At 38.1% G+C, this 24,732-nt stretch overlaps 1 protein-coding gene across 1 annotated transcript in view; it reads left to right on the forward strand.

The window, feature by feature from the left end:
* The window catches only part of LOC140232193 (RNA polymerase I-specific transcription initiation factor RRN3-like), a 30,400-nt gene extending 19,243 nt beyond the window's left edge, over positions 1-11,157 (forward strand). The window contains exons 12-15 of the mRNA XM_072312331.1: positions 2,269-2,432; positions 6,811-6,966; positions 8,621-8,696; positions 10,980-11,157. Coding sequence (XP_072168432.1) covers positions 2,269-2,432; positions 6,811-6,966; positions 8,621-8,696; positions 10,980-11,117 — 534 coding nt within the window. The 3' untranslated portion in view covers positions 11,118-11,157. The remainder of the gene's footprint in view (positions 1-2,268; positions 2,433-6,810; positions 6,967-8,620; positions 8,697-10,979) is intronic.
* Positions 11,158-24,732: the final 13,575 nt, after the last annotated feature.

Consider the following 24,732-nt stretch of genomic DNA (forward strand, 5'->3'; position numbering starts at 1 on the left):
CTGTAAAGACAAAATACTTGTACCCACACTATTTTTTGCCAGTTGCTTACGTGTGGATGTATTTTAGTAAGTTTACAATGAATTTTCTCTGTCTGTCTGTCTGCCTGTCTGTCTGTCTGCCTGTCTGTCTGTCTGTCTGTCTGTCTCTTTGTATCTTTCTCTCTATCATCAGAATTATTGTCCTTGTCATTGCTGTTATTTTCTTGTTCTAATATGTTATGTTTATGAAGGGAGAAGAATTTTCTTCTGTACTTTATGTACCATTCTCGGACCTCCCAACCATTCTGAATTTTGAGGAAAGAATCTGAATTTTGACCATTCCCAGCTCTTTGTTACAATAGGAGTTTCCTGTTTTTCTTGATGATTTTTATTATGCAATCCTATGATGACTGCTTTTTCTTCTTTCCTACTTTTGAGCCAAATTGTCCCTGTGTTTCATGCAGAAAGGTTAGAAGGTCTCCATATATGTTAAAGGGCTGGTATAGTTTTGGTTAAGACGTAACCTCGGGTTTCTAACATTTTGGGGTGAGATTATGAGAAACCTCTTATGAAATATGAAAGGGCGTGTAATTCCGAAAGGAATTCAATTTTCATTTGATGGAAATAAGCCAGTTCACAGTTAGCACTAGTCTGCAATGACCTCTCCAACCACAGACTTTGCAAAACATGGAATAGTCTTCAAGAAGAGCAGTTGAAAACAGCCACGCAGGAAGTGTTCATTTACATGTCAGTGCTGCATGAATGACTTTTGTTAATCTTGCTGAAAAGAATGCACATACACCTGCAAATACCAATCTGCACCTGGTTCGTTTACAACACAGTTGTCATGAAGCCCTATCTAGGTTTTGAATACCTCAGTTGCAAATCCATTTCAAGAGAAGGTCTGCAATGACCATTATCTGCACATGCTCAGATTGGAACTGTGAACTGGCTTATTGGTTTTGAAATGGCTGAGATACCCAACTTAGACCCCGTTTACAGCCCGGCCTCAATTGCGCAGCCGAGCCTCGCAATTTTGTCCGTTTACACTGCTGGGCTCGGCCACGCTTTTAATTCAAACCTTTCAATATTTTGTCGTAGTGGCGCTCTGCTTGTAAACAAACGCAATTTGGTATAGCCTGGTTTTCAGACCCTTTGCCAACTGGATTCCGTGGCGACGAAGTCGCCGTTCGGGCAAAGGCCTTTGCCGAAGGAAAAATCCTTTGCAGGACAAAACCACCTTAAACTATACTAGTTTTCCACGTTGAGGGGGTTAATATCATGAATAGCGAAATAGTAAGGGCAGAGGGTCTGGAAGCCAGACTAAAATTGGCCGCGCATTTGGCCCAGTTTGCGTTTACACCAAGAAGAGGCCGGGCTCGGCCGTGGCCGAGCCGCGGCCGAGACCACCTCCAGAGCGAGGCCAAATGCGAGGCCAATTTTGGCCTCGCATTTGGCCTTTTGCGCTTTTACACTGAAGCGGGGCTGGGCTCGGGGTCTAAGAGCAATTCTGATAAAATATGGGACCCAGCTTTTAATACGATCGCTTTGTTTTACTTTATTTTTGGATGTCTCAGCCATTCCAAAACCTATTTTTATCAAACAAACTTTGAATTCCTGATAGAAAGGTACGCTCTGTACTATTTTACAAACGGTTTCTTGATATCTCGCAAAAAGTTAAAAGCTCAATTCTCACCTCTACCAATACTGTACCATCCCTTTAAAAGTCCCAGGTAAAACTCTGCTGCAGAAATTATTGTCCTATCATTGTTAAAATGACAATGCTGAATTTCACTCCATATGTGATATTAGAGAAAGATTTGAAGGAACCAGATAATATCGTTAAATCTGCACTAAATCAGAAGGAAAATTATGAGTAAATGCCAATTTCAGTGAGCAGCAGAAATTTAAGCTTTCTATCTAAGTGTGTTGCCAATTTTACAAATCGATTATTGTTGATTTAGTAATTGAAATGTCTGAAACTGAAATGTACAGTTATGTATAAACAACTAGAGGCTTACATGATTAAAAGATTTTTTTCTGCTCTGCATTATGAAACAATGAATGTTAAAAATCATAATATGAAGATTAATAATCACAATAAAAAGATACAGCACCAATTCACAAATAGCACCAAAGTAGCAAAATTTGTGAAAATAAAACCCCTGTGAAATATATGACCTATACAGTATACCAGCTTATGAAAGGAATTTAATTTTCAGTGTTGCGAAAGGGACGCTCAACGTTTAACTGTTAACCTCACTCTCTTCATTTCCTGCCTCACCCCAGGCTGTGTTCTACATCTTCGTGTATCGGCACCAGCAGCTGTTTGAGAACAACAAGGGCCTGCACTACGTCATGGGTCTGAACCTGGAGAGGATCGTGACCTGTCGTCTCAACCCTCTCAGAGTCTGTCTCCCGTCCATCGTCAACATCTTCGCCACTCTCGCCAGGTACGGCTCTTGGTTGACCCTGCAGGGGCTTTCTAGGGGCGTGGTCAGTTTGTGCCATAGATGCCTCCAGTCCCACCTAACTTAATCCTATTAAGCTTGCTCACACCTCGCAGGCTTGCCTGTACTATCCCCCCCCCCCCCACAAAAAAAAAGGAATACCCTCATTAGAATTACTATGGCATTCAAAAGCCATGCCTCTCTTGCTACGACAACACCCTCCTAAAGACGCATTATATATCGTGCAGATACAAGGCTAGCTCGATTTCATCGATCTGCATTCGCTGCCACTGGGTGCATTCAACAAAAAAAAAAAAAAAAAAAAAAAAAAACATCGGTAATGGTCAACTCCACCTAAGATTTTTAGCTGTGTGTGTACTTATACGTAGAGATCAGTGATAAACCTGTACACAGATTGTTCCAGGGATTTCTGAATGAATTGAAGTCGAGCCAGCTTGGTATCACAGGGTCTCCGCACACTATAAGGTCTTTGAAATCATCATGGTCCTAGAAACCACGTATCTTCATATGTGACCCAGCGTGACAAAACCGACGAGAAGTCGACAGACATTGATATTTAGTCGAGGACAAATTCTGAAAGAGCGGACTCTGAGCTTTAAAATGATGTATAACTCAATTCAAATGGACTCTCCTAGCCTATCTAAATATTGGAAAGAAAGCACACACTCTGAAAAAAGTATTCATTGAACTGAGAAAAAGCGCTCTAAAGTGCAGTTTATTCAAGCACTTAATCTTTGTCAAGCCGTGCTAGCTGTGCAGTGAATGATAAATAAAAACAGGATGTAAACCAGTGGAGCAATAACAATGAAGGGATTATCAGTTTAAGCTGAAATTAAGTTCACTCTGTCAACACATTCTATCCATGATTACTGTCAACTTTGAAAGCAGTAGTGTTATTCTTTCATAAGTTATTAGAGTAGAAAGTGAAGAGTGTGCAAAGGATTTTCAAGAAATGAAAAGGGACCTGTAAGACATACCTGATCACATTACTCTACATAAAAGAAAAGGGTTGTAGAAAAACTGCTGAAAATATATGTTCTAATTCATTTTATGATTTCAAACTTAGGGGTAATGTAGAAGAACAGGTCATTCAGAACACAAAAAACTCAAGATTGACTTGGTTGACCCGTTTCACCTTTTTTGAGTCCTCATGTAAAATCAAGGGGTGCAACTTTTTGTTGGTTATTTGATGCACAGTCACATATATACACAAACTTGCTTCAGTTTTGGGGATCATACACAACAGAATTTAGGCTTGTACCAACCTTAAAGGGAAGATAAACCCCAAGAGCAATGTGGATTGAGTGAAAGCAGCAACATTAGTAGAACACATCAGTGAAAGTTTGAAGAAAATCGGACAATCGATGCAAAAGTTATGAATTTTTAAAGTTTTGGTGTTGGAACCGCTGGATGAGGAGACTACTAGAGGTTATGACGTATGAGTGGACAACAATACCAAGAAAATATAAAGAAAATTCTACAAAAATCCATTTTTCATGAAAATTACAAATTCCATCAACTTGATATTGACATATGTTAAGGGTAGCAATTATTCCCCCTGCTTTCGGAAAGAGGTTGGTCCATTGCTCTTTCATGAGTCTAGAAAAGTGAATTTTTGTTGAATTTCCTTTATATTTTCTTTGTATTGTTGTCCACTCATACGTCATATCCTGTAGTAGTCTCCTCATCCAGCGGTTCCAACACCAAAACTTTAAAAATTCATAACTTTTGCATCGATTGTCCGATTTTCCTCAAACTTTCACTGATGTGTTCTACTAATGTTGCTGCTTTCACTCAATCCACATTGCTCTTGGGGTTTATCTTCCCTTTAAGAGTGTACCAATACCCTAGAAATCAAATTTGTGTTCAGCAAGAATACACAAAAAACAGCCACAGTTTTCCTGCGTTAGCCCCTGAAAGCATGCCTATTTCAATAAATCAGATCATATCTCTATAACGATTTGACACCTGTGCTCCACGCATTTCAGTTCTGCTCCATAAGCGCCGGTACTGATGTGTCCATGTTCTAGCTATATAGGTACGTTTATAATACAGAGATTCCGTGACCATCGTTTAGCGAGGTATCAATCGAGGTACATGCGCATTGCATATCACTATCATTCTAGACATATTTGGAATAAAATGTCGCTAGCACAAGTGAAAGAATCAGGTGATTGACTAGTCTATTTCAAGTTGTTTATGTTTTTGTATACTCTTTAAAATTTGCATTTAAACTCCAGTAAATAGAAATTGGAGTGGGCAGAGGGCATGTCTCAAGTATATTCTACAAAAATAGCAAACATAATTCTCAGGGTATTGGTACACTAAACAATTTGTGGGCAAACTTTCATTCGTTCCTGTGGACTTTCTCAAACCAACAGTCAAGCTGTGTCTCCGTTGCTGTCTTCTTGGTTTTGCAATCACTAGACCGAATGTAGTTGACAAAGCCTAAAATACCCTAGTCCCTGTTGAGTGAGGTATTGATCCTGATTATCCAGGTAGACTCTTTCACCATTCTTGACCAAAAGTTCCTTTCAAAGGCTATCATTTCACCATCTGGGTGTTACGTTCTGTGTCTAGAGTGTATCTGGCTAAAGCTAAATAGGATAAGTCGTTAAATGTAAGGGTCTTTTGTGCTCCTTAACCCCCCCCCCCCCCCAAAAAAAAAAAAGAACAACAACAAAAAAAAAAAAAAAAAAAAAAAAAAAAACTGGAGCCCCCTTGGACATAGTCTTTGATTATCTTGTAATGCTTAAAGATTTCACGTTGTAGTTCCATGACTTTTTTCTCTCTAGAGTTTTACTCGACTTTTGGTACCAAATTTGTCTGCTCCTCATGTAAGATTACGGAGTTATGCCATGTTTTCACATGGCATGTCAAAAATTCAATATCTTCATTCTGTGTATGTGTGTGAAAGTATATGGGGACTGGAATGTATATTACAGATACTGTTTCAAACTATATTTGCAGTGGATATTGTTTAGCTAGTGTTATTTGTGAATACATTTTACAGATAACTCTTTTAGCTCATAAAACAGTGAATTACATTAGATACATAGTACACAAGGAAACAATGCAAATGATAGAAATGCATGCATATATATGTTCTTAATTATGCTATGTTTAGATTAGTAGAGCTTGTACATCTTTCTTTTGTCATTAATGTTTGCTTTGGATCATTCCGTGATAACACCTGCAGTAAAAAGGGCCAAAACATTACATTTGCATATTTTATGTGTACTTAATTAGTATATACATATTAATTAATTACTATATACGCCATATATTTAATTTTCTAAATTCTAAATGTCTAAATGTCTAAGTTTTCGCGAATCGGGACTTCCCGACAATTTCGCGAGTGCTTAATTCGCGATCGTGTAGTCTTGTACTGAACAGGGAACCGTATACGCGTATGTCACATTCATATCGGCATTAGAGTCAATATTTTCATGTGTTTTTAATTTCGCAAATAGCAGCTGACTCTCGAAATTCGTGAAAATAAAAACCTCGCAAAATATTCGGCATATACAGTACTACTTTGCATAAGTCTGTCACATAATTCAAACATGACATAAAACAATACAACAGGTGCACCTTCTTCTTACGTAGCATAATAACCTTGAACAGGGATTTCTTGCCTGTAATGGACACCCTAAATGTAAAACACTAATTTTAAGAAAAGTGCAGATTTGCATAATTTATTTAGACTATCTGAAAAAAATAAGAGTATTAATATTGATTTGACTATGCATTATGCATTCATGTAGAAAACACAATGAACCACGTGTGTACCAATTTTGGTTGCAATAAGACAATAAACAGCCAAGATCATGGAGGCGGGAGGGGGGGGGGGGTTAGCCCTTCTCTTTCTTTTCAGTCGTTGGTTGTTCACATATAATTGGTTGCTTTGGTTGCAGAATTTTTCTAAAGCCTTTTTATTGCTAAATCTGTATGTGATTCCTCAATTGCCAACACATTTTATAGGAGTTACTGTTGCTTTTTCATGCTATACAGTAAATTTTAAAGTTGCCAATTTGATGGGGAAGAGATGATGATTTCAGTAGCAAAATTATCCCAGACTTGAAGACTAACAGTGTTCTTAGACAGATACAGTTTGTTCACTTGGGAGCAAAGGCAATTGTTACGCTAGTTTTTTAGTTTGGGAATTGAAGAAATCAAGCAATCTCCCCTCTACATGCCATGGCTTATGCTTGTTAGAATAACTGTTTTTCTTCTTTAATACCAAATGTCTTTCGGAAAAGATGCGCCTTTCGTCCTTAGATTGTGTAGTCACTCTGCAAAGCAATACCAAGTCATAATTTTTTTTTTTTCATGTGTGTATCATCTTCCTCAACTTCAGAAAGTTCCAGGTGGCCTATTGCTACACTGTGATGGAGCACAATGCACGGTCCATGCTCCCTGTGTTGGGCCTGAACGATTCGGGGTCCGCGCCTGCTGTAACCAATAGCAACCCGCTTGACTCTTTCTTTCCCTTCGACCCCTACATGCTGCCAAGGTGAGCACACTTCCATGACACTTATTCCGCTCAAGTCTTCCATTTTTGTAAATTATTAGTAGAAAAATGAGCAAAGAAAATGGGATTCCATCAGGATTCGAACCTGAGACCTCCGTATTGCTAGCCCGTGCTCTACCGACTGAGCTATAGAAACCCCTAGTACAGTGTTCGTCCCAGAAACCCTTAATTCTCAATGCTCGAATGGTCAGAAGCTATAGCAGTGTGTATGTGTGTGACACACACGCACACACTTGAACCTGACATAAACCTGAAGGATAATTCAACTTGGGGATAAATGCAAGGGATCACCAAAGTGATGCAACTTTTTGAGTATGTAACAAACGCAAACAGAAGGAAAAGGGTGTCTGGGATGAACACTGTACGAGGGCTTTCTATACCTTAGTCGGTAGAGCACCAGGCTAGCAATCCGGTCTCGGGTTCGACTCCGAATGGAATCCCATTTTCTTTGCTTATTTTTCCACTAATGAATTATATTCATTTCTGGTCAGTTTCCTTCTGTTTTTATTTGTGTAAATTTGCGACTCTACAGCTTTAGCTAGACAAAAGTTTTTGCGTCAGTCCATAAAGTAGATGTATCAAATTCTCTGAGGGATGCGCAACTTTGTTTGTACACTGACAACATATCTTAAGCCTTTTTGTGCTTTGAGTGCCGATGGGCACAGAAACGTCCCATAGTCTTTTACACACTGTCCAAAGTCCCTGGCGCTGAAAGGGTTAAAGGAACTGTACAGTACTGGTTGAGGTGGGGATTCAGGTTTATAACATTCCTAAGTGAGATAATGAAAAACCTCTTATGAAATATGAAAGAGCATGTAATTTTAAGAAGGATTCAACGTTTATTTGATGAAAATTGTTTTTCAAATGGCTGAGATATCCAAAATAGCACTTGATAATGATAAAAGGCGACAGGCCACACCTTTTATTAGGATCCCTTTGTTTACCATGTTTTTGGATATCTCAGCCATTTCAAAACCGATTTTCATCAAATAAACTTTTGATACCCCATAGAATTGCATGCTCTTTGACATCTCATAGAGTGGTTTCTGAATATCTCGCAAAACGTTAAAAGCTAAATCCTCACCTCAACCAGAACTGTACAGTCCCTTTAAGCGACAAATAAAAATCGTTCAGTAGGATAGCTTCAACAATGAGGTCAATCAGAGGTACGACACAAATACACTGTGCTCAATGGGCACAAACAATGGTCTTTTGCCAATTTGCCAGAAAAATTATGCACAGGGCACTCAGCCGTGGTGGCATCAGGTGTGAAATGTTACACTCTGTCGTGGGCGAATGAGCGCATACATTGTGTGTTAATGTTAAGGTAAATTTGCACGCAACATAGACCTATTTTTTGAATGACAAAAGGTAAATAGAGGAATTAAATGTCAACCCTATGGCAGATTGAAACAACTGTGGTAGTATACCTTGTTTATGGGAGAGGTACAATGACACTTTTTTTTCATCATATATTTCTGTGGAGATTCCTTTTGATTTCTCTGATCTTTTTAGAGTGTTCAATAACAAAAGGCAGCTCATAAAGTGAATAAAAGGGGAAAAAGAGAGATGACATATGCCTCAAAAAGATCAATTTTGACAAGATTTCCCTGTTTGCTGTTTAATTTCCCCCAAGGTCTGGAGAAGCAATTGAGAAGCTGTACCGACACTGGGAAGGCTTTACACAGGACACGCAAGACGTCACCCAGACGGTACGTACATGCACAGATGCTGTCATTTGGATTGGATGTCTTGGAGTGTATGTGAGAACTTGTGCTATTGATTGTGAAAACTGGGCCCTGCTGCATAAAAAGATGCGATCAAATGTAAGTCAGGTAATCGGCCAGTCAGAATTGAGTCTTTGGACACTTTTGATTTTCTGACTTCTGTCTGATCTCAACTTTTATGCAGCAAAGTCCTGATGTGTTGTGATATTATGTGTTTGAAGACATAAAGACATTGTGTTAGAGACAGCTTTTGATTTCACAGTAAGTGTAGATATCAGGTTTTGTTGTTGTTGTTGTTGTTGTTGTTGCTCTTTATGCTCTTACTCTGGAAAGGTCATTTATGTACTTCAATTTCAAATATGTACTGTGTGCTGTATAATGCATTTATATGCAGTATATTACTTTGCTTTACCAACCAAATACAGTCTGCCTCATTAATATTAGTGAAAATGTAGATAATCAATAAAATGGTAGGGCCTATAGATTTATGGAAAATACGCCTTGCCTTGCAACAAGATAACACACAAGCAGATGTCTGACATGCATGGTTTAATAGGTATGTGATTTGATATTTTGATCTGCTGCTCGAACCGTTAGAAAACATCACAAAAAGAAAAAGACATCAAAGATGAATGCGAAAAAGAAACGTTGCAAGGCAGCAGAAACAAAATTCTAGAAGAATGGGCCCAGGCAGAAACAATTCTTGCTATCACCCTTTTCCCAGTGATAAAATGGGAGGATTATAACACTTTAAAAAAACAATAGACCAAACCAAGGGCATCAAGGGTCATGGCCTCGACTGCTTTTGAGCACAGAATCTGTGTGATTCGTAATTACAGCTCAACGTACAAGTCAAGTTGCTAAATCAGGGGGAGAGTGTGGCCGATCATTGAATAATGCCTGCAGAATTAGCCCGGCAGCTCTGGAGTGGTGTAAGTGTACACCAAAAGTGCCTCTTCAGGCTGAAGAGCATTAATGAAAGATGATAGAACGCCTCATATTTCTGATGGTGTTTATACGAGTTTCAAGTTCACTGCTAAATATGCTCTCGCCCTTGAGGGAGCCGGAAGCATTTTGGAGGCATTGTGTTTTCAGTATGTTCTTCCTATATCCAGATCTCGTTGTAGTGATTGAGGAAAAAAGCTGTACATGAATTTTCTTAGTACTTGGCAGAGGCATATTGAATAACGTGAAATGCGCTGATTGGATTTTTGGGCAATATCCATGAAGGTCAAAGGTCACAGTGCAGTATTTTAGCCGTAACTCAATCAAGGAACATCCAGTAATACATGTAGTATAATTTGGTATGAAGGGTAAGAATTATAGAGGCTAATATCAGCATGGAGTGATAGTGGCGTAAGGTCAAAGGGCAATGCCAGAGGTCACTGTGCTAATGTCATTTCAAGCCATTTCTTGAGCTAAAATGTCAAGTAGTGATGGAAGTTGTTGTGCAGAGAATAGTTGAGCGTGTTGCATCTGCTCAGCCTGATCTGTGTGGTATTTGTCAGGTGTCAGAAGAGTAGAGTTGTAGAATAATAGAGTCATATCGATATATATAAAAGAAAGAAAGGCTGTGAAGTCCATCTGATAGTATGAGTGTAATATTAAGGCCTGCAAGCTGAGGATGCATTTCTGCACACATGGTAGCTTCTTCCATTGTGAACTAGCGGCTCGTGCAATTATGGCTGAAAGTTCAGCAATTTTTCTGGTGAAACCACAAGGAAATAGGCAAAAGCTGGTTTCCCCTGAGTGAAACTTTTGAAGTCAAATCCAAGGACAATTGAAGACATCCAGATCCTAGGAAAGACTCAAGGTTGCAGTCAGTTGTGACTGTTTCGCAAATACTTGCCGTGCAAACGCAAATCGGTCATCAGTGAACCCATATCAGCCGGTTGCATAGTAGTGCACTTTATAAGCTGTTGGTGCTGGGGGCTATTTCACGCATGTTCACGAGACTGTGCTCTCTAACTTCAAAGTAATGCCTCTGCCATTCATAAAAAGAAAAGAAACAGATTCATTCATTCATTCATTTATTCATTTACTCATTTATTCATTATCAGGGCCACATTCATACCCAAGAAAGAATACAGTGATGCACCACAAAGCCTTCTAAGATTTCATGTCACATACAAACATGTCAAGATCGTAGTCAATATTTTTGCCCGTTGTTAACTTCGGGAATAGCGCCCAACTTATGAAATTCAAATTTTAAAAAAATTGAAATTTATGGCATATACAATATATCGTGTTTCTCTCTGTCACATGTAGGATGGTGGTGCGGAAGAAGAGGAGGATGAGTTCATGCAGTACGAGTCGGTGGAGCGGGACCTCCCCCTTGGCCTCACCCCGACTGGCATCGCATGTGTCTCCCCCGGCTTCCGATCCCCATCGTCCTATGGCAGGTGATGATGTTGGACACCGGAAGAAGAGGAGGATGAAATGGCTGGTGGAGGAGGAGGAGGAGGAGGAGGAGGAAAATGATGAAATAAAGGAAGGAGGATGATAACGTTACAGATTGAAGGAGGAGGCGGAAGAGAGACACGCAAGAGGAGATGGAGGAAGAACAAGCAGGAGGAGGAGGAGGGCAAAAAGGGAAGATGGAAGGAAGATGAAATAATGGAAGGAGGAGGAGGATGAAATAGCGAAAGGAGGAGGAGGAGGCTGAGAAGAGACATGCAAAAGGAGATATAGAAGGAACAAGCACTTTGGAGGGGAGAAGCAAATGAAGAACAAAAAAAGAATGAGAAAATATACTCAGCAGAAGGACACTTGATAAAAGGAGGAGGAGGAAGAGCAGGAGGAGGATGACTAAACAATGGGAGAGTGAAGAACAAGACAGAGGGAGGGGGGTTGAAAAAGAGAAACAGGAGATTGATATGTAAGACCATGGACTTGAGATGTAGCATCTGGCAAGTGTTGGACTCTATCAGCAGGGACTTTGAGGCATTAGAGATGCCTCCAAAGAGTTTTACTTCAACCAATATACCGTTCTCTTTATTTTTCTCTGTCCTTTTATCAGATGCAGTACAACTAGAGGCATTAAAAACTCAGAGTTTGGAGGATTTTTGGCTCCCATGACGGGGGCTGTAGAGAGGCAGCCCTATCTAGGGGCACGTTGGTAGCACGTCTGTCATTTTGATTGTGCCGTCTCTGCTATCATAATGCATTGTGTTGAAATTCTGTACACTGTACATCCGTCCATCCGTCCGTAATCAATTTTGTGCACAGCGTATTAAACGTAACAACTGTTTGAGGTAATCAAATGAAATTTGGCATGTGCATGAATGAGTGGATGAAGCTGCGTCTATTAACTTGTGGGTGTGCATGCTTAAGGTCAGTGGTCATATGTCAAGGACAAATTCTAAAATTTCACTGTATCCCCTTATATATCTGCAGTGCCAGAAGGTTATGTCTAGAAGCTGTACACATGTATTACCAAATACAAATTCTTGAGGAAAAGCAGTCTTGGGGTCAAAGGTCAAAGTTAAAATGCTCACATTGCACTTAAGTCGTCAATTTGTCAGAAATGGCTCAAGGTATCTTCATGAAACTTTACATATACACTGTACATGTATTTCCTAGCATTGATTCTCCTGGGAAGGTTTGGGCCATGAGGTCAAGGGTCAAAGATAAGGTTATACTGCTAAAATTTCACTTTTGTCCTCCATGTCTCAGAAATGGCTCAAGGTATCTTCATGAAACTTAATACATGTATTTCATGGCATTGATTCTGCTGGGAAAGGTTTGGGTCACGAGGTCAAGGGTCAAAGCTAAAATTTCTCTTTTGTCCTTGTCCTCCATGTCTCAGAAATGGCTCAGGGTATCTTCAGGAAACTTAATAATATACGTGTATTTCCTGGCATTGATTCTCCTTGCAGGGTTTGGGTCATGATCATGAGGTCAATGGTCAAAGGTCAGGTTGTAATGGATAAATTACACTATTAATGCTGAAATCACACTTTTTTTCTCCATATCTTTGAAATTAGTAAATATACCAATTTGAATAAGTGTATATGCTGAGTAAATTGTGTATATATACCGAGTGATTTCAAAGGAATGAAAAATTCGCGGTGATGTGAGGTAATGCGAAGTGTCCAATAGAAACACGCTTGTTGGCAAACTGTTCTGTAGACCACTTGTGAGAATAATGCGATAATTGCAGAGGCATAATAGTCACTAGACTGAAATTTTATAGTTTGTTTGTTTATTCTTTTATATTTTACCTGTCGGGGATATTGACTAGCAGTGACTCTGTAACATGTATTGAAAGATGCACACTGCATTTATGCCTGAATGGACCATTGGAAAGATCCCTCTTGTCTATGCATTTTTTTTTTTTTTTTTTGGGAGGGGGGGGGGGGGGGGAGGAGGGGGGGGGGGCAAGGATGAGTCTCCTCTCTTGCTTGAAATATTTTTTAAGGCCAAAAATGCCATAGCTTTCTATTGAAATACATGAGGATAAAAAACGGCATCTACAAATTGAATGGGTTACGGGTATTAAGCAAATTCAAAACATTCAAAGAGATCATCCGTGTGCAAAGTTTTCAGTCCATCAGATCTTTTTTTCCCAAAAAATACAATAGTCTTGAGTGTAGTGTACCCAATTGCTACGATTCAAAGATTGACAACAATTAAAGCATTCCAGCATGCAAGTGTCTTGTGTTGTATACTGGTTGAATTCAGGCAGAATATTGCGTGTAGGTGGTTTGTATTTACGCTTTAAAATCTGCAACATCTTTAAAAACTAAGTTTGCTCCATCAGGCAATGTAAATAAATTGAAAGATAAAGCGTGGGCATGTTGGCTCCTCAACCTGTTGAGCTCTTTCAGTTTTTCAGTGATTTCCCTGCATCTGGGCACAGTGATTGAAGCCAGCATGCATCATTTATTTTTGTTTGTGAGATACAAAAGTCATGGAAATTCAGGATGAGATTCTGTACTGTAGTGATACATGTATTTCTTGCACAATGTCACGTACATATTTTTACGGGTTGATTTCCTCCAACTTCTACTATGTAATCGTAACTTCAGGATCATCATACAGAAATTGTAGTACTTTTCATCTTGCACATAGCGACTTTTTATGTGATAAGTTCTTTATGAATATTATGAATTATTATCATAATTAAAATGTATTATCATTATTTTTTACTATTATCTTTATTATTTAACATGATTGTTATTATCATCAACATCATCATCATTATCATCATCATTATTAAATGTACAACTTATATGTTTATTATTGTGAGGAACTATATATTTGATAATTATACATAATGTATATTTTCTTTGTGTGTAACTGTGAGACCATATGGGCATAAGAAGTCAATTGATTTCTGCTAAGTTTAGATTTGCCTTTGATATTGTTATTAGTAAATACCTGCTGAACTAGCTAATGAGTCAAAGACTAGCTCTGAGGCTTGCCATATATGAGTAAATGGTAATGAAATGTATGGAAAGGCACATATCGTCGCTGGGGTGACAAAACCTCGTATCTCAAAATTGTCAAATGTTCAGGAGAGCGAAAAAACATGGCGGCCAAAGCACTATAGTGAATGGGAAAGCCTTCTCTTTGACATGTCATGGTGGCTTCATTTTTGGAGTAAGACAGTTAGGGTTTGGCCAAGACATCACTTGACCCATTATTTGACCATTAAGCTAAAAAAAATTTTTTTGACATTTTTGAGATACGAGGTCTTGTCACCCCAGCGACGATATATTTATTTTCTTGATGGGCATATGTGTTAACCACAAGAACTTGTATTACTGTGAATTTTTGTGAGATATGTTCTCTGGCACTGATGCATAATGTCACTGTTTTCCTCTTTCTTTCTTTTTCCTGACACTAAAGCAATGATGCCCGTGTTCTTGTGTGTGTGTGTGTGTGTGTGTGTGTGTGTGTAAATACAGTACACCTCACACAGATGAGGTGAGCTTCAGAGTGCACACAATGTAAAATCATACTGCCAAGGAGGACTTTTTGAATTTGTCTATCATAGTTTTAGTTGATAACAAACGTGTAGACCCATTTATCAATGTACGAGATCAGTAATATATATGTTTGAGAGTTGTCTGTTCGACTTCTAATGAGCACCTCTTTTACTAATTGGTATGTTAGCATTAGAAACTGATGCAACTGCAAGGGATATTTTTAATATGTGCACTTGATAGTACACTGTACATACAATTAGGAGGAAAGTAAAATGCTGAAGGAGAAAAAAAATGTATTCATGTATGTGCAGAGAAAATGTGCTTGTGCAATCTCACTGTAAGATAACAGTATATTTTTCACTTATTTTTGCTTCTTTTCCAGCTTTATTTAGACAGTGAAAGCTATATTTTCCATGTTGAGCCATTCTGTCAGCAAATAGTGTTGTAAGAGGCTCAAAACAAAGGCCCACATTATCCTTAAGTGAGTGTTAGGAGAAGACGCTGTAATACACAGGAGATGTGGAATAAATATGTCCTCAGATCAGGGTTATTCAGATCATTTTATCAAGTGTGTTGTCATGTAATGTGAAGAGTTCCTTTCCAAAAGGTGCCAAAGTCACTATATATTGATGGTAACAAGAAAAAACAGGATTTTTATTACACATGCGTCTATAGTGTTTCCATGCAATGACTTTTTGTCCCATAAAAGTATCCCATAATGGGATAAATATGCCCAGGAAAAATGTACATCTCTACACTGATTTTAAAGAGTTATTTGTATGTTTGTATATATATATATATATATATTTCAGAGCTCGATACTAACGGTGGCCCGGTGGCCTGGGGCCACCAAAAACGCACATCGGGCCACCAAATTTTCAGAAATGAAGAATTTGGTGGCCTGATCGGGCCACCAAAAAAGGTCGGATGTTTGCCTTTGGGCCAGGAAAAATAAAAGTTAGTGTGGAGCCCTTTATATTCATATTTATACTTTACATTTATTTATACTTTACATTTATATATATATTTATACTTTACATTTTATATTTATACTTTACATTATACATTGTATATACATTTCAGTCCAACAGTGCTATTTATTCAAACCAAATTTTTGACGCATACACACATCTTCCTCAGGGTAGACATGAACAAGAAGACATGTGTATGCATCAAAAATTTAGTTTGAATAAATAGCACTGTTGGACTGAAATGCATTACTACCCTACTTCGTCATCTTTTCTACACTGGTACCAACATGCGGACTACAAATATCATTATATATATATATATATATATATATATATATATATATATATATATATATACATACACACAGTATATATATATATATATATATGCAGGTACAACATTTCTTGCACCTATATTATCACATCATGATTATATATTTGCATTTTGTGGATTTAGCACCTTTTGGAACAGGTATCTGAGCGCGGTGAATTACAATGTGTAAATATTGTTTCAGTGACTAATTTCTGTGACTTTGTGTCTTTATCTGGGATGATTTGATATTTCTACACACTCTCCTCCCGTTTCTTCTATCTCTCCAATGAATATTTGTGTATATAGAAATGAAACATTTCACAACAGTTCATCTGGAAAGCTACAGAGGCAAGAAAGCTAGCCAGCCTTACCTTACTCTTGGAGTGAAAGTGCGAAAAGAAAGTAAAAAAAGAAGAAAGCATAAACAAATGTAACAATATTTAAGTCATTATGGTTCATGCACTTGTATTCGAATTTGCGTGGGTTTTTGCATTCCACCTTGTAATTTATGGGATCGTTATTCTATGCATCATGACTTTCAATAGTTATGTTCAGACAGTGATCCTTATTTTAAACTTCGAGGATAAGCTCGTAGTTAAATATGGGGTGCCAAGTGTCACATGGTCTCTTTGTCACAAAATTGGTCATTTCGTCTTTTGTGATGAAATTGTTTTTTCGTTGACAAGGGACAACGTCAATTTTGTCACGAAATGAAAATTTTGTTAAATGAAATAACAATTTTGTCAATAAGATAGCGATATTGTCAACATGAAAGTTGTCGTCATGAAAGTGTCATTTCGTTGACGATTTTTTACGAAATGACTGAATTCATGATGCAAGAGACACCATGCAACACTTGGCGCCCCATACTTAACTATGAGCTCATCCTCAAAGTGAGCTTATCCTCATAGTTAAGGATCACCGTCTGAACGTAGCTAATATCTCTAATGAAGAGATAAGGGGAAAAGTTAATGACTAGCCCACTCAGCTGATGTTCGCAAACATTGATAAATACAGTGAAATTTGAAGGTGCTTATGGTATTTCAGTACTTTGCAGAGGAAAAAATGATGCCAATACTGTACAAAGGTTCTGCGTGGTCAAGCACAAAAAAAAATATATATATATATATATATATATATATTATATATATTTTATGTATATATATATATATACATCCTTCCATTTTTTTTTTTTTTTTTTTTTTTTTTTTGTTGCCGACACGCTTTCAACGACCATGCAAGAAATTCATCGCATATTTGTTATCAATCTCTGGGCCATGCTCCAGCGACACCAAAGCTTGAATACAATGACACCCCCGCACCCCCCCCCCAAAAAAAATAATAATAATAATAATAACAACAACAGTAATAATAATAAAGTGAAATACAAATAAGAAGAGGTACTTTTTAAACATACAGGTTGCAAAAACAAACAAATAAGAAAGCATGATGCAACTGCGAGTCACGAAGATTTTGACGGACCCCTATTTTAAAAGGAAAAACCATTCTGTGTTAATCATAATGTATGAGTGAAAGAACACGTTTTAACAGAATGCTAGCAGTCTCATTGAAATCGGACTTGACTGAGCTGATCGATGGAATGTGGATGTTTTACATTGTTTCAAAGGAACAGTGTTATTATTAAAAAAGATATCTTTTTCAGATGAGATAAGTCCCTATTTTGTAGTACATGTAACAAAACAAATGCCTGTTTTCCACGCACGTTTAATAAACTCCCCTGTAACAAGAAGTTAACCCTATGACATGATAACAGCAACCATACAACTCATCGCTCATTCAAGACAACGCAAAAACTTGTCTGCGCTGGGACAGTTCAAAGTTACAGAAATAAATCTGATCTAGGGATCATCGATAAACCGTCCATAAATAACATTGTACTAGTATACGATCATGAAAAAGCTTCTTTTATACACAGAATCTATATAAACACGCATGCACGTATTATTAAATGTCCATAATCATTTCTCATGCACAGTGTGATCTTGACAATTATTTGTTTCGCGCAAAACATGTGAGTTACCAGTATTGGAACGTCATATATATTTCCCATTACAATAACCGCAAGACATGGAGTGGAGTGCGCTGTCATAGTAACTCATGGTTTGAAAAATGTCATTCTGTAACGTTGCTTATTAGTGCTTGAATGGCGATTGATAAGAGTAGTCCTGGTTCTGAATCGTGTAATTAGATAATGCTTGTTGAAATTTGAAAATGACTAATGTGTAGAGTCTCCTTTTATACCTCTTTACTGTTTTAGTAGCTTCCCCAAAGTGGAGCTTTTTAGCCGAGTATGGCGTCCTTTCGAATAACCGCCGCCTGATTGAACCCATTACGAACAAAGATTCAATTTTCACTGTTGCCTTCTGGAAGCCGACCAGCCTCTCTAGGTACGTCATGTCTATATCTACAGGTGAAATTAATTGTAGCGGAAGTTAGGATTCTACCAACCTTGTACAATATTTTTGGCCAAGTTTTCGCCCACTCGTATGGACTTTCTCAAACCAAAAATGAGTGACTTGATTATGAGAGTACGATGATTAACCATCTTTATCCAGATGGACTCTTTCGTCTTTTCTCCTTTTTTTTTGACCAATAGTTAATTCCTTTCAATGGCTAATATCACGGCATAATCCCGCCCAATATTATGTACTGCGTTAAGGGTGTGTTCGGCTAGTGCTGAATAAAGACACGATGTGAATGAGTGAATTTTATACTTGGTTTGAGAAAGTCAACGGGAAGGGACGAAAGTTTGCCTGCAAATTGCTGAAGGTTGATTCAGAAACTTATAACGTCTATTTTTATATGAACACCTCCAACCGATGAAGTTTTCTGTTTTACAAAATTTTCTGTATTACAAATGATGCAAGTAACTAAATTGAGAATTTCTGTCAAGGGAGACTTAATATATATATATATATATATATATATATATATATATATATATATATATATATATATATATATATATACATATATATATATATATCACCGAGATCGAATTATATGAAGAGATGTAAATCTCATTTGGGTGTCGTTAAGGTATTTTCAAGGCCTCTCAAAGAAAAGACTCGCTTTTATGGCAGCTGTGTCTACAACAACACGCTCAACATATCGGCGGTGTGCGTGAGATTGCAACAAAATCAAATCCTTTCGAGAGACGTATTATATCCTTTGTGATGATGTTGTGCTATCGAAAAGATTTTTTTTTTTGGTGCTATTGAAAAGATTACGAAGCCAAGCTGATTCAGTCACACACACGCACAGACACACACACACACACATACACATACATGGCACACACACCTAGATCTCGCACGCAAATCATATATAGTTCATGCGGGGTGTTTGTGTATTATATATAATGACATCGACGTAGATATTGTATAGTATACTTTATGAGTTAGGACCTTTACTACAATTATATCTGCCTCGGTTCATCTGGGTCACAAGATGTTGGTAACGGCTGAGGTAACTCTTTCTCTTTTTTAATCTATTTTTGGAAGAAATGATTATTATTGAGAACCAGCTCTTTCTTTTTCATCTATTTAGTCAAATCGCTTACCTCCGAGAAAAGGCCCCTGCAAGTATTGCTTTGATGGGAATGCGTAATATATCACATCAAGCTCTTCTTTTCAGCTTCCATTCCACTTTAAACGCCATGCACATGCTTATGAACCAATTATAGGAACTCAAGACTTGAGGACATCAATTGTATCGTTGTGGTGGTGGGTTCTTTTTTTTTGGGGGGGGGTGGGCTAACGACAAAATAAATGTCAAACTTCTGCTATGTGATTTACAAATGGATTAAGAAACAGTTAATCCAGCATATAAATTGTGTTGTCAAATTATATAGGCAGGTATCAATGAACAAGTATTGAAATGCTATTCCGGAAACCGTCCTTCAATACATAGTTTGCCAATGACATTACCCATGCGGAAATAAAGTAAATCCTGTCGAACACCCATTCCCCCCTTATTTTAGCATGTACGACCAGTGCGGTAATTTGGCACAATCGGTATAGCGGGTCCGACGGCCTCCCAATACTCGCAGTGACCCGGGTTCGATTCTCAATCCCGAGTCTGTAGCTGAGCAACGTTGCATTTGGCAAAAGCGGATCCAGGGGGACGCCCCCCCCCCTTTATTCTTGTTTAAGATAAAAGAAATAAAAATGAAAAATGGAAGGGGCGCGTGCGCCCCCTTTCATTTTGTTAAGAGGCCCCTCCCCCTTCACGAAATTCCTGGATCCTCCCTTGATTTGAAGATACGTCCCCTCTAGTAAGAGGCAAAACACTCTGTCCCTCGGATGAGTCATAAAAATGGTGGTCCCGTGTGTGTGAGAGAGAGTCACAACTCACCCACTTCATTCATTCATCGCAAAGAGCGGGAGCATAACCCGGTAAAGTGGTCTTGCCTCACATACACAGGACCCCAAGGAAGACCAGCTAGTACAACTGAATAAGAATTAAATGATCTATGCTTACATCTTGGATGGAAAGTGAAGCAAACAACATTTCCCACTGCATGCATCTGGTGTTTTCGTTTGATGGGCGCATTTTACACACAATATTACAGACACCGTCAGTGTGCGGAACAATGAAGATCAGATCTTTTTCTTTCTTTCCTTTTAACTGGAAACACAGTTACATGTACAATGCCTTTTACAGTGAAAATGGGAATGCAAACAACATAAAGCTCGGTCTACGGTCAAAGTACCACGATGCCATAAATATTTTCTTTGGTTCAAAAGTTTGAAAAACCCGCATCGCTTCTTTGCATTTTCTTTTCTTTCTCCTCCTCACCGTGAGTGACTTTGTGCAAGTTCTGCTGCTCCTTTGTTCGTGGAGCACCGACCAGCATTGTGATTGCAGTCACTGCACCATCCCCGCGGAGTACCAGCAACACTAATATTGAATGGTTGATGTATATTCTAGTCATGTTGATATCTTAATAAGCGATAAATGTGATATGGCAAATAATAAATAATTATGGATACCGTATACGCGTATACTAACCGTCTTCTGTGCATTCTGTACGCCGGTACGCCGCGCCGCGCAATATTGCAAAATGTTCGTCTTGGACCGATGAAGAGCAAATCGTAGCACATTCCGTTTCCATAACAACCCCTGGCATACGTAAACCGAATACCAAAACACTTTTTTTTTTCACGAAAATGACACAAATGTGAATGCTTATGGCAATGCTGCGATGTTGTGAGTATATGAACATGAGCAGGGCCATTATTATCATACTCAATATCACGTGTCAGACAGACTGGATGTTTGCCGCTTCACTATACAAAGGTTGTATACTGTAGTATTTTGACCAAAATGAGGGTGGAATTAACTGAGATACTAGCCGCAAGGCAATCTGCCCTACTTTGGCAAAAGGAAGCAAGTGACGAAAGTGACATTTCTTGTAAAAGAGCAAAAATGTGTCTGTCATTTACACTGACGTCAATGGACTATCCAGGGAGGTGGAAGAGACTCTTCCACCTCCCTGGACTATCATGATATTCATGCAGAGACACTCATCCTACTAAGATATATTATCTCTTAGTATAGGATGAGTGTCACTGCATGAAATTTGGCCTGGAAGAAGAGCTCATTATGTGAATTATGAAAACATCAATAACTCAAATTCGGATGGTATGTCACTTGCTTCCTTTTGCCAAAGTAGGGCAGAATTAGACAGCGCACGAGACAATTATGACTATATCATTATTATAAAATAATGTATTATACCAGAAGTTTATTGCATCATCAGTCAACAATCTTTATGCGTGGCATGATATTTAATGTGTGACATACAGGATAAACAGAAGCAAGGTGAAGCACAGGATAAACAGAAGCAAGGTGAGCACCTCCCTGTTTAAACTTCACCTCCCTGTTTAAACTTATGACCTCGTGTTGAGACACGCCCTATCATGGGTTGAGGTAACCCATGTTACCTCGAAAGTGGACGACAAAGCTACAATCATTGAAAATGAAAAAGAGGGAAAAAACAACCAACATGTGACAGAAGGATAGGGGGTTGAAATGAAAATGCGTGTATTGTGTGAAATGAAATCTTGTTCCTGACAAAGGACGGGGCATCATTAGTCTGACAGCATTACTGCTATTGAGGGAGGTCACCTCCCTGCGGCTTTGTAATGATTTCAAGGGCAGTGATGAACGTGTGTGTCTGTGTGTGTGATTAATCCTTGAACAGCACAATCGGTGCTTCTTCTTTTTTTCATGTCGATGAAGGGCAATCGTCAATCAGTTGCTATAAAAGCAACTCGACCCTGGAATTCATTAATCTGAATAAATACGCAGGCTCTACCTTTTTGCATAGAGGAATACAATGTATAGAACCAGCACTGGCTGTCCGGAGGGGGCTTGGTAGTGGGTCCAGTGGATACGACGCCTGTCTGTTACAGTTATAAACAGAAGATCGCTAGTTCGATTCCATCCTGAGTATAAGATTTTGAATTCCCATGATTTTTTCCTTTTTTTCATGGCTATACTACTAATTTACATTTATTATGTATGTGAATACATACACACACACAAGCACACGCACACACACACACACACACACACACACACACACACACACACACACACACATATATATACACTGGACGGCAAAAGAAAGTACCCACTTCTGTCAAAGGCCGCACACAAAAATTCACCCCCTGGAAATAAACAATTTTTGTACGCAGGTGTGCTACAATGCCCCTAACTAATCACATGCACTTAAGCAAGTGGATGTCTTCATAACAAAGAAGAACTTGACATGCACAGCATCTTGGTCACTGAATCAATGTCCCACACGAAAGCACTTTCCACCACGCAAAAATGGTCACTGAATGGACAACATTTCTAAACAACCAACATTGATCCAAGCTCTGCAGGAGGAATGGACAGAACTTCCCTAGGACTACGCCAGGCAGCTTATCCAGAACATGCGTCAGAGGCACGAGGAGGGCATACACATTATTGAAAATTAATGTTTGTGACTGTTTTGTGTTTGTTTGTTTGTTTGTTTGTTTTTTTTTTTTTTTTTGCCCTGTGACACTGATTACTGCGTAAAATTGTAAGGCTCATTCTGTTACGTTTTGTGACTTTGGATTCAGTGGCCAAGATGCTGTGCATGTCATTTTTTTTTTCTTTGTAATGATGATAATCATTTGTTATTGGGTATTTGATTACTAATGGATATTACAGCATACCTGTGTACAAAAATTGTTTATTTCTAGGGGGTGAATTTTTGTGTGCGGCCTCTGACAGAACTGGGTACTTTCTTTTGCTGTCCAGTTTATATATATATATATATATATATATATATATATATATATATGTATATGTATATATATATATATATATATATATATATATATATATATATATGTATATGTATATATATATATATATATATATATATATATATATATATATATATATACATATATATATATATATATATATATATATATATATATATATATATATATATATATAAGGCGCAAGACAGTAGTATTCAATGCATTGGTCCAAACGTAGCTTCTTCTTTCTCTTCCCTTTATTTTTTTTTTCAAGCTTTCGTCCATATATTAAAGGAAAGAGGAAGAAGAAGCTACGTCTGGACCAGGGTAGAATACTATAATGTCTTATACGCCTATGATAGTATAATTATATACACCTATAGGCCTATTATACGCCATAGTATAACAAGCGTACAAGAGAGTATACGACGTATTATATAATACGTAGTATCATAGTGTCTCCACTATTGGAAGTTATAATTTTTTTTTTGCATCTAAACATTGATATAATACATTGTATAAAAGGGCTATAACAGGGATGTTGCTCTATTATTATCCTGTGGGGTGTTTCAAAAAGCTGCTCGTAACTTTACGAACGACTTACGAGCGACTGGTGATCAGTTCTTGTGCTGAACTGTTTCATAAAGCTGTTCGTAAAGTTACGAACAACTTACGAGCGACTGGTGATCAGTGCTATACTTATCAGAATTTCCATAATTCAGCAGCATAAGAACTAATCACCAGTCGCTCGTAAATTGTTCGTAACTTTACGAACAGCTTTATGAAACATCCCCAGGTATTTAGTACATGCATAGATAACGTTTGGTAACCTCATTAATTATGCATAATTATGACGTCACTCGCCGAATTGTTCCATCAGATCAGACATAGAATTATTCTTCCGCCACTGAGTCTTTGATCGAAAGCCACAACCGTGACCTTATAATAATAATCATCGTCTGCACTCTGACTCTACTCGTGCTTGCTGATGCACGTAAAAACAGTCGGTATGTTATAACGTACACCTAGAGTTTCAAATCGCTTTTACCCAAGTCAGTTATCTCATACCAGGGAGGTGAGACGATCATTATCACCTCCCTGCTCATGCACATAACATCAAAATGCATTTTTGAAATTCGAGTCAGTGCCGGATATACACTACTGCTTTTGGGTTCGGTGAGAAGGTACATGCCCCTGGGAAATTTGTAGTCTCGTGTGAATTATGTGATTATAATATGTCTGCGCGTGTCTGTTTTTATTCAATTCCTGTTTCATGTTCACAGTCTACGCAGTCGCAAACCATTAAAGGAGACCTCCGGATGATTTTCAGACTTGTAGTGTACATCTGATCAACTATAAATTACTTATACTGGGTACGGCGTTTCAGAATTTATAGTGATTGCGATGAGGAATGAGAATGTTTTCAAAACTTCTAACAAATTGCAATGAACAAGAATGATGACATGGCAGCCTCAC

The sequence above is a fragment of the Diadema setosum genome, chromosome 8 (assembly GCF_964275005.1).
Source record: "Diadema setosum chromosome 8, eeDiaSeto1, whole genome shotgun sequence".
Lineage (NCBI taxonomy): Eukaryota > Metazoa > Echinodermata > Echinoidea > Diadematoida > Diadematidae > Diadema > Diadema setosum.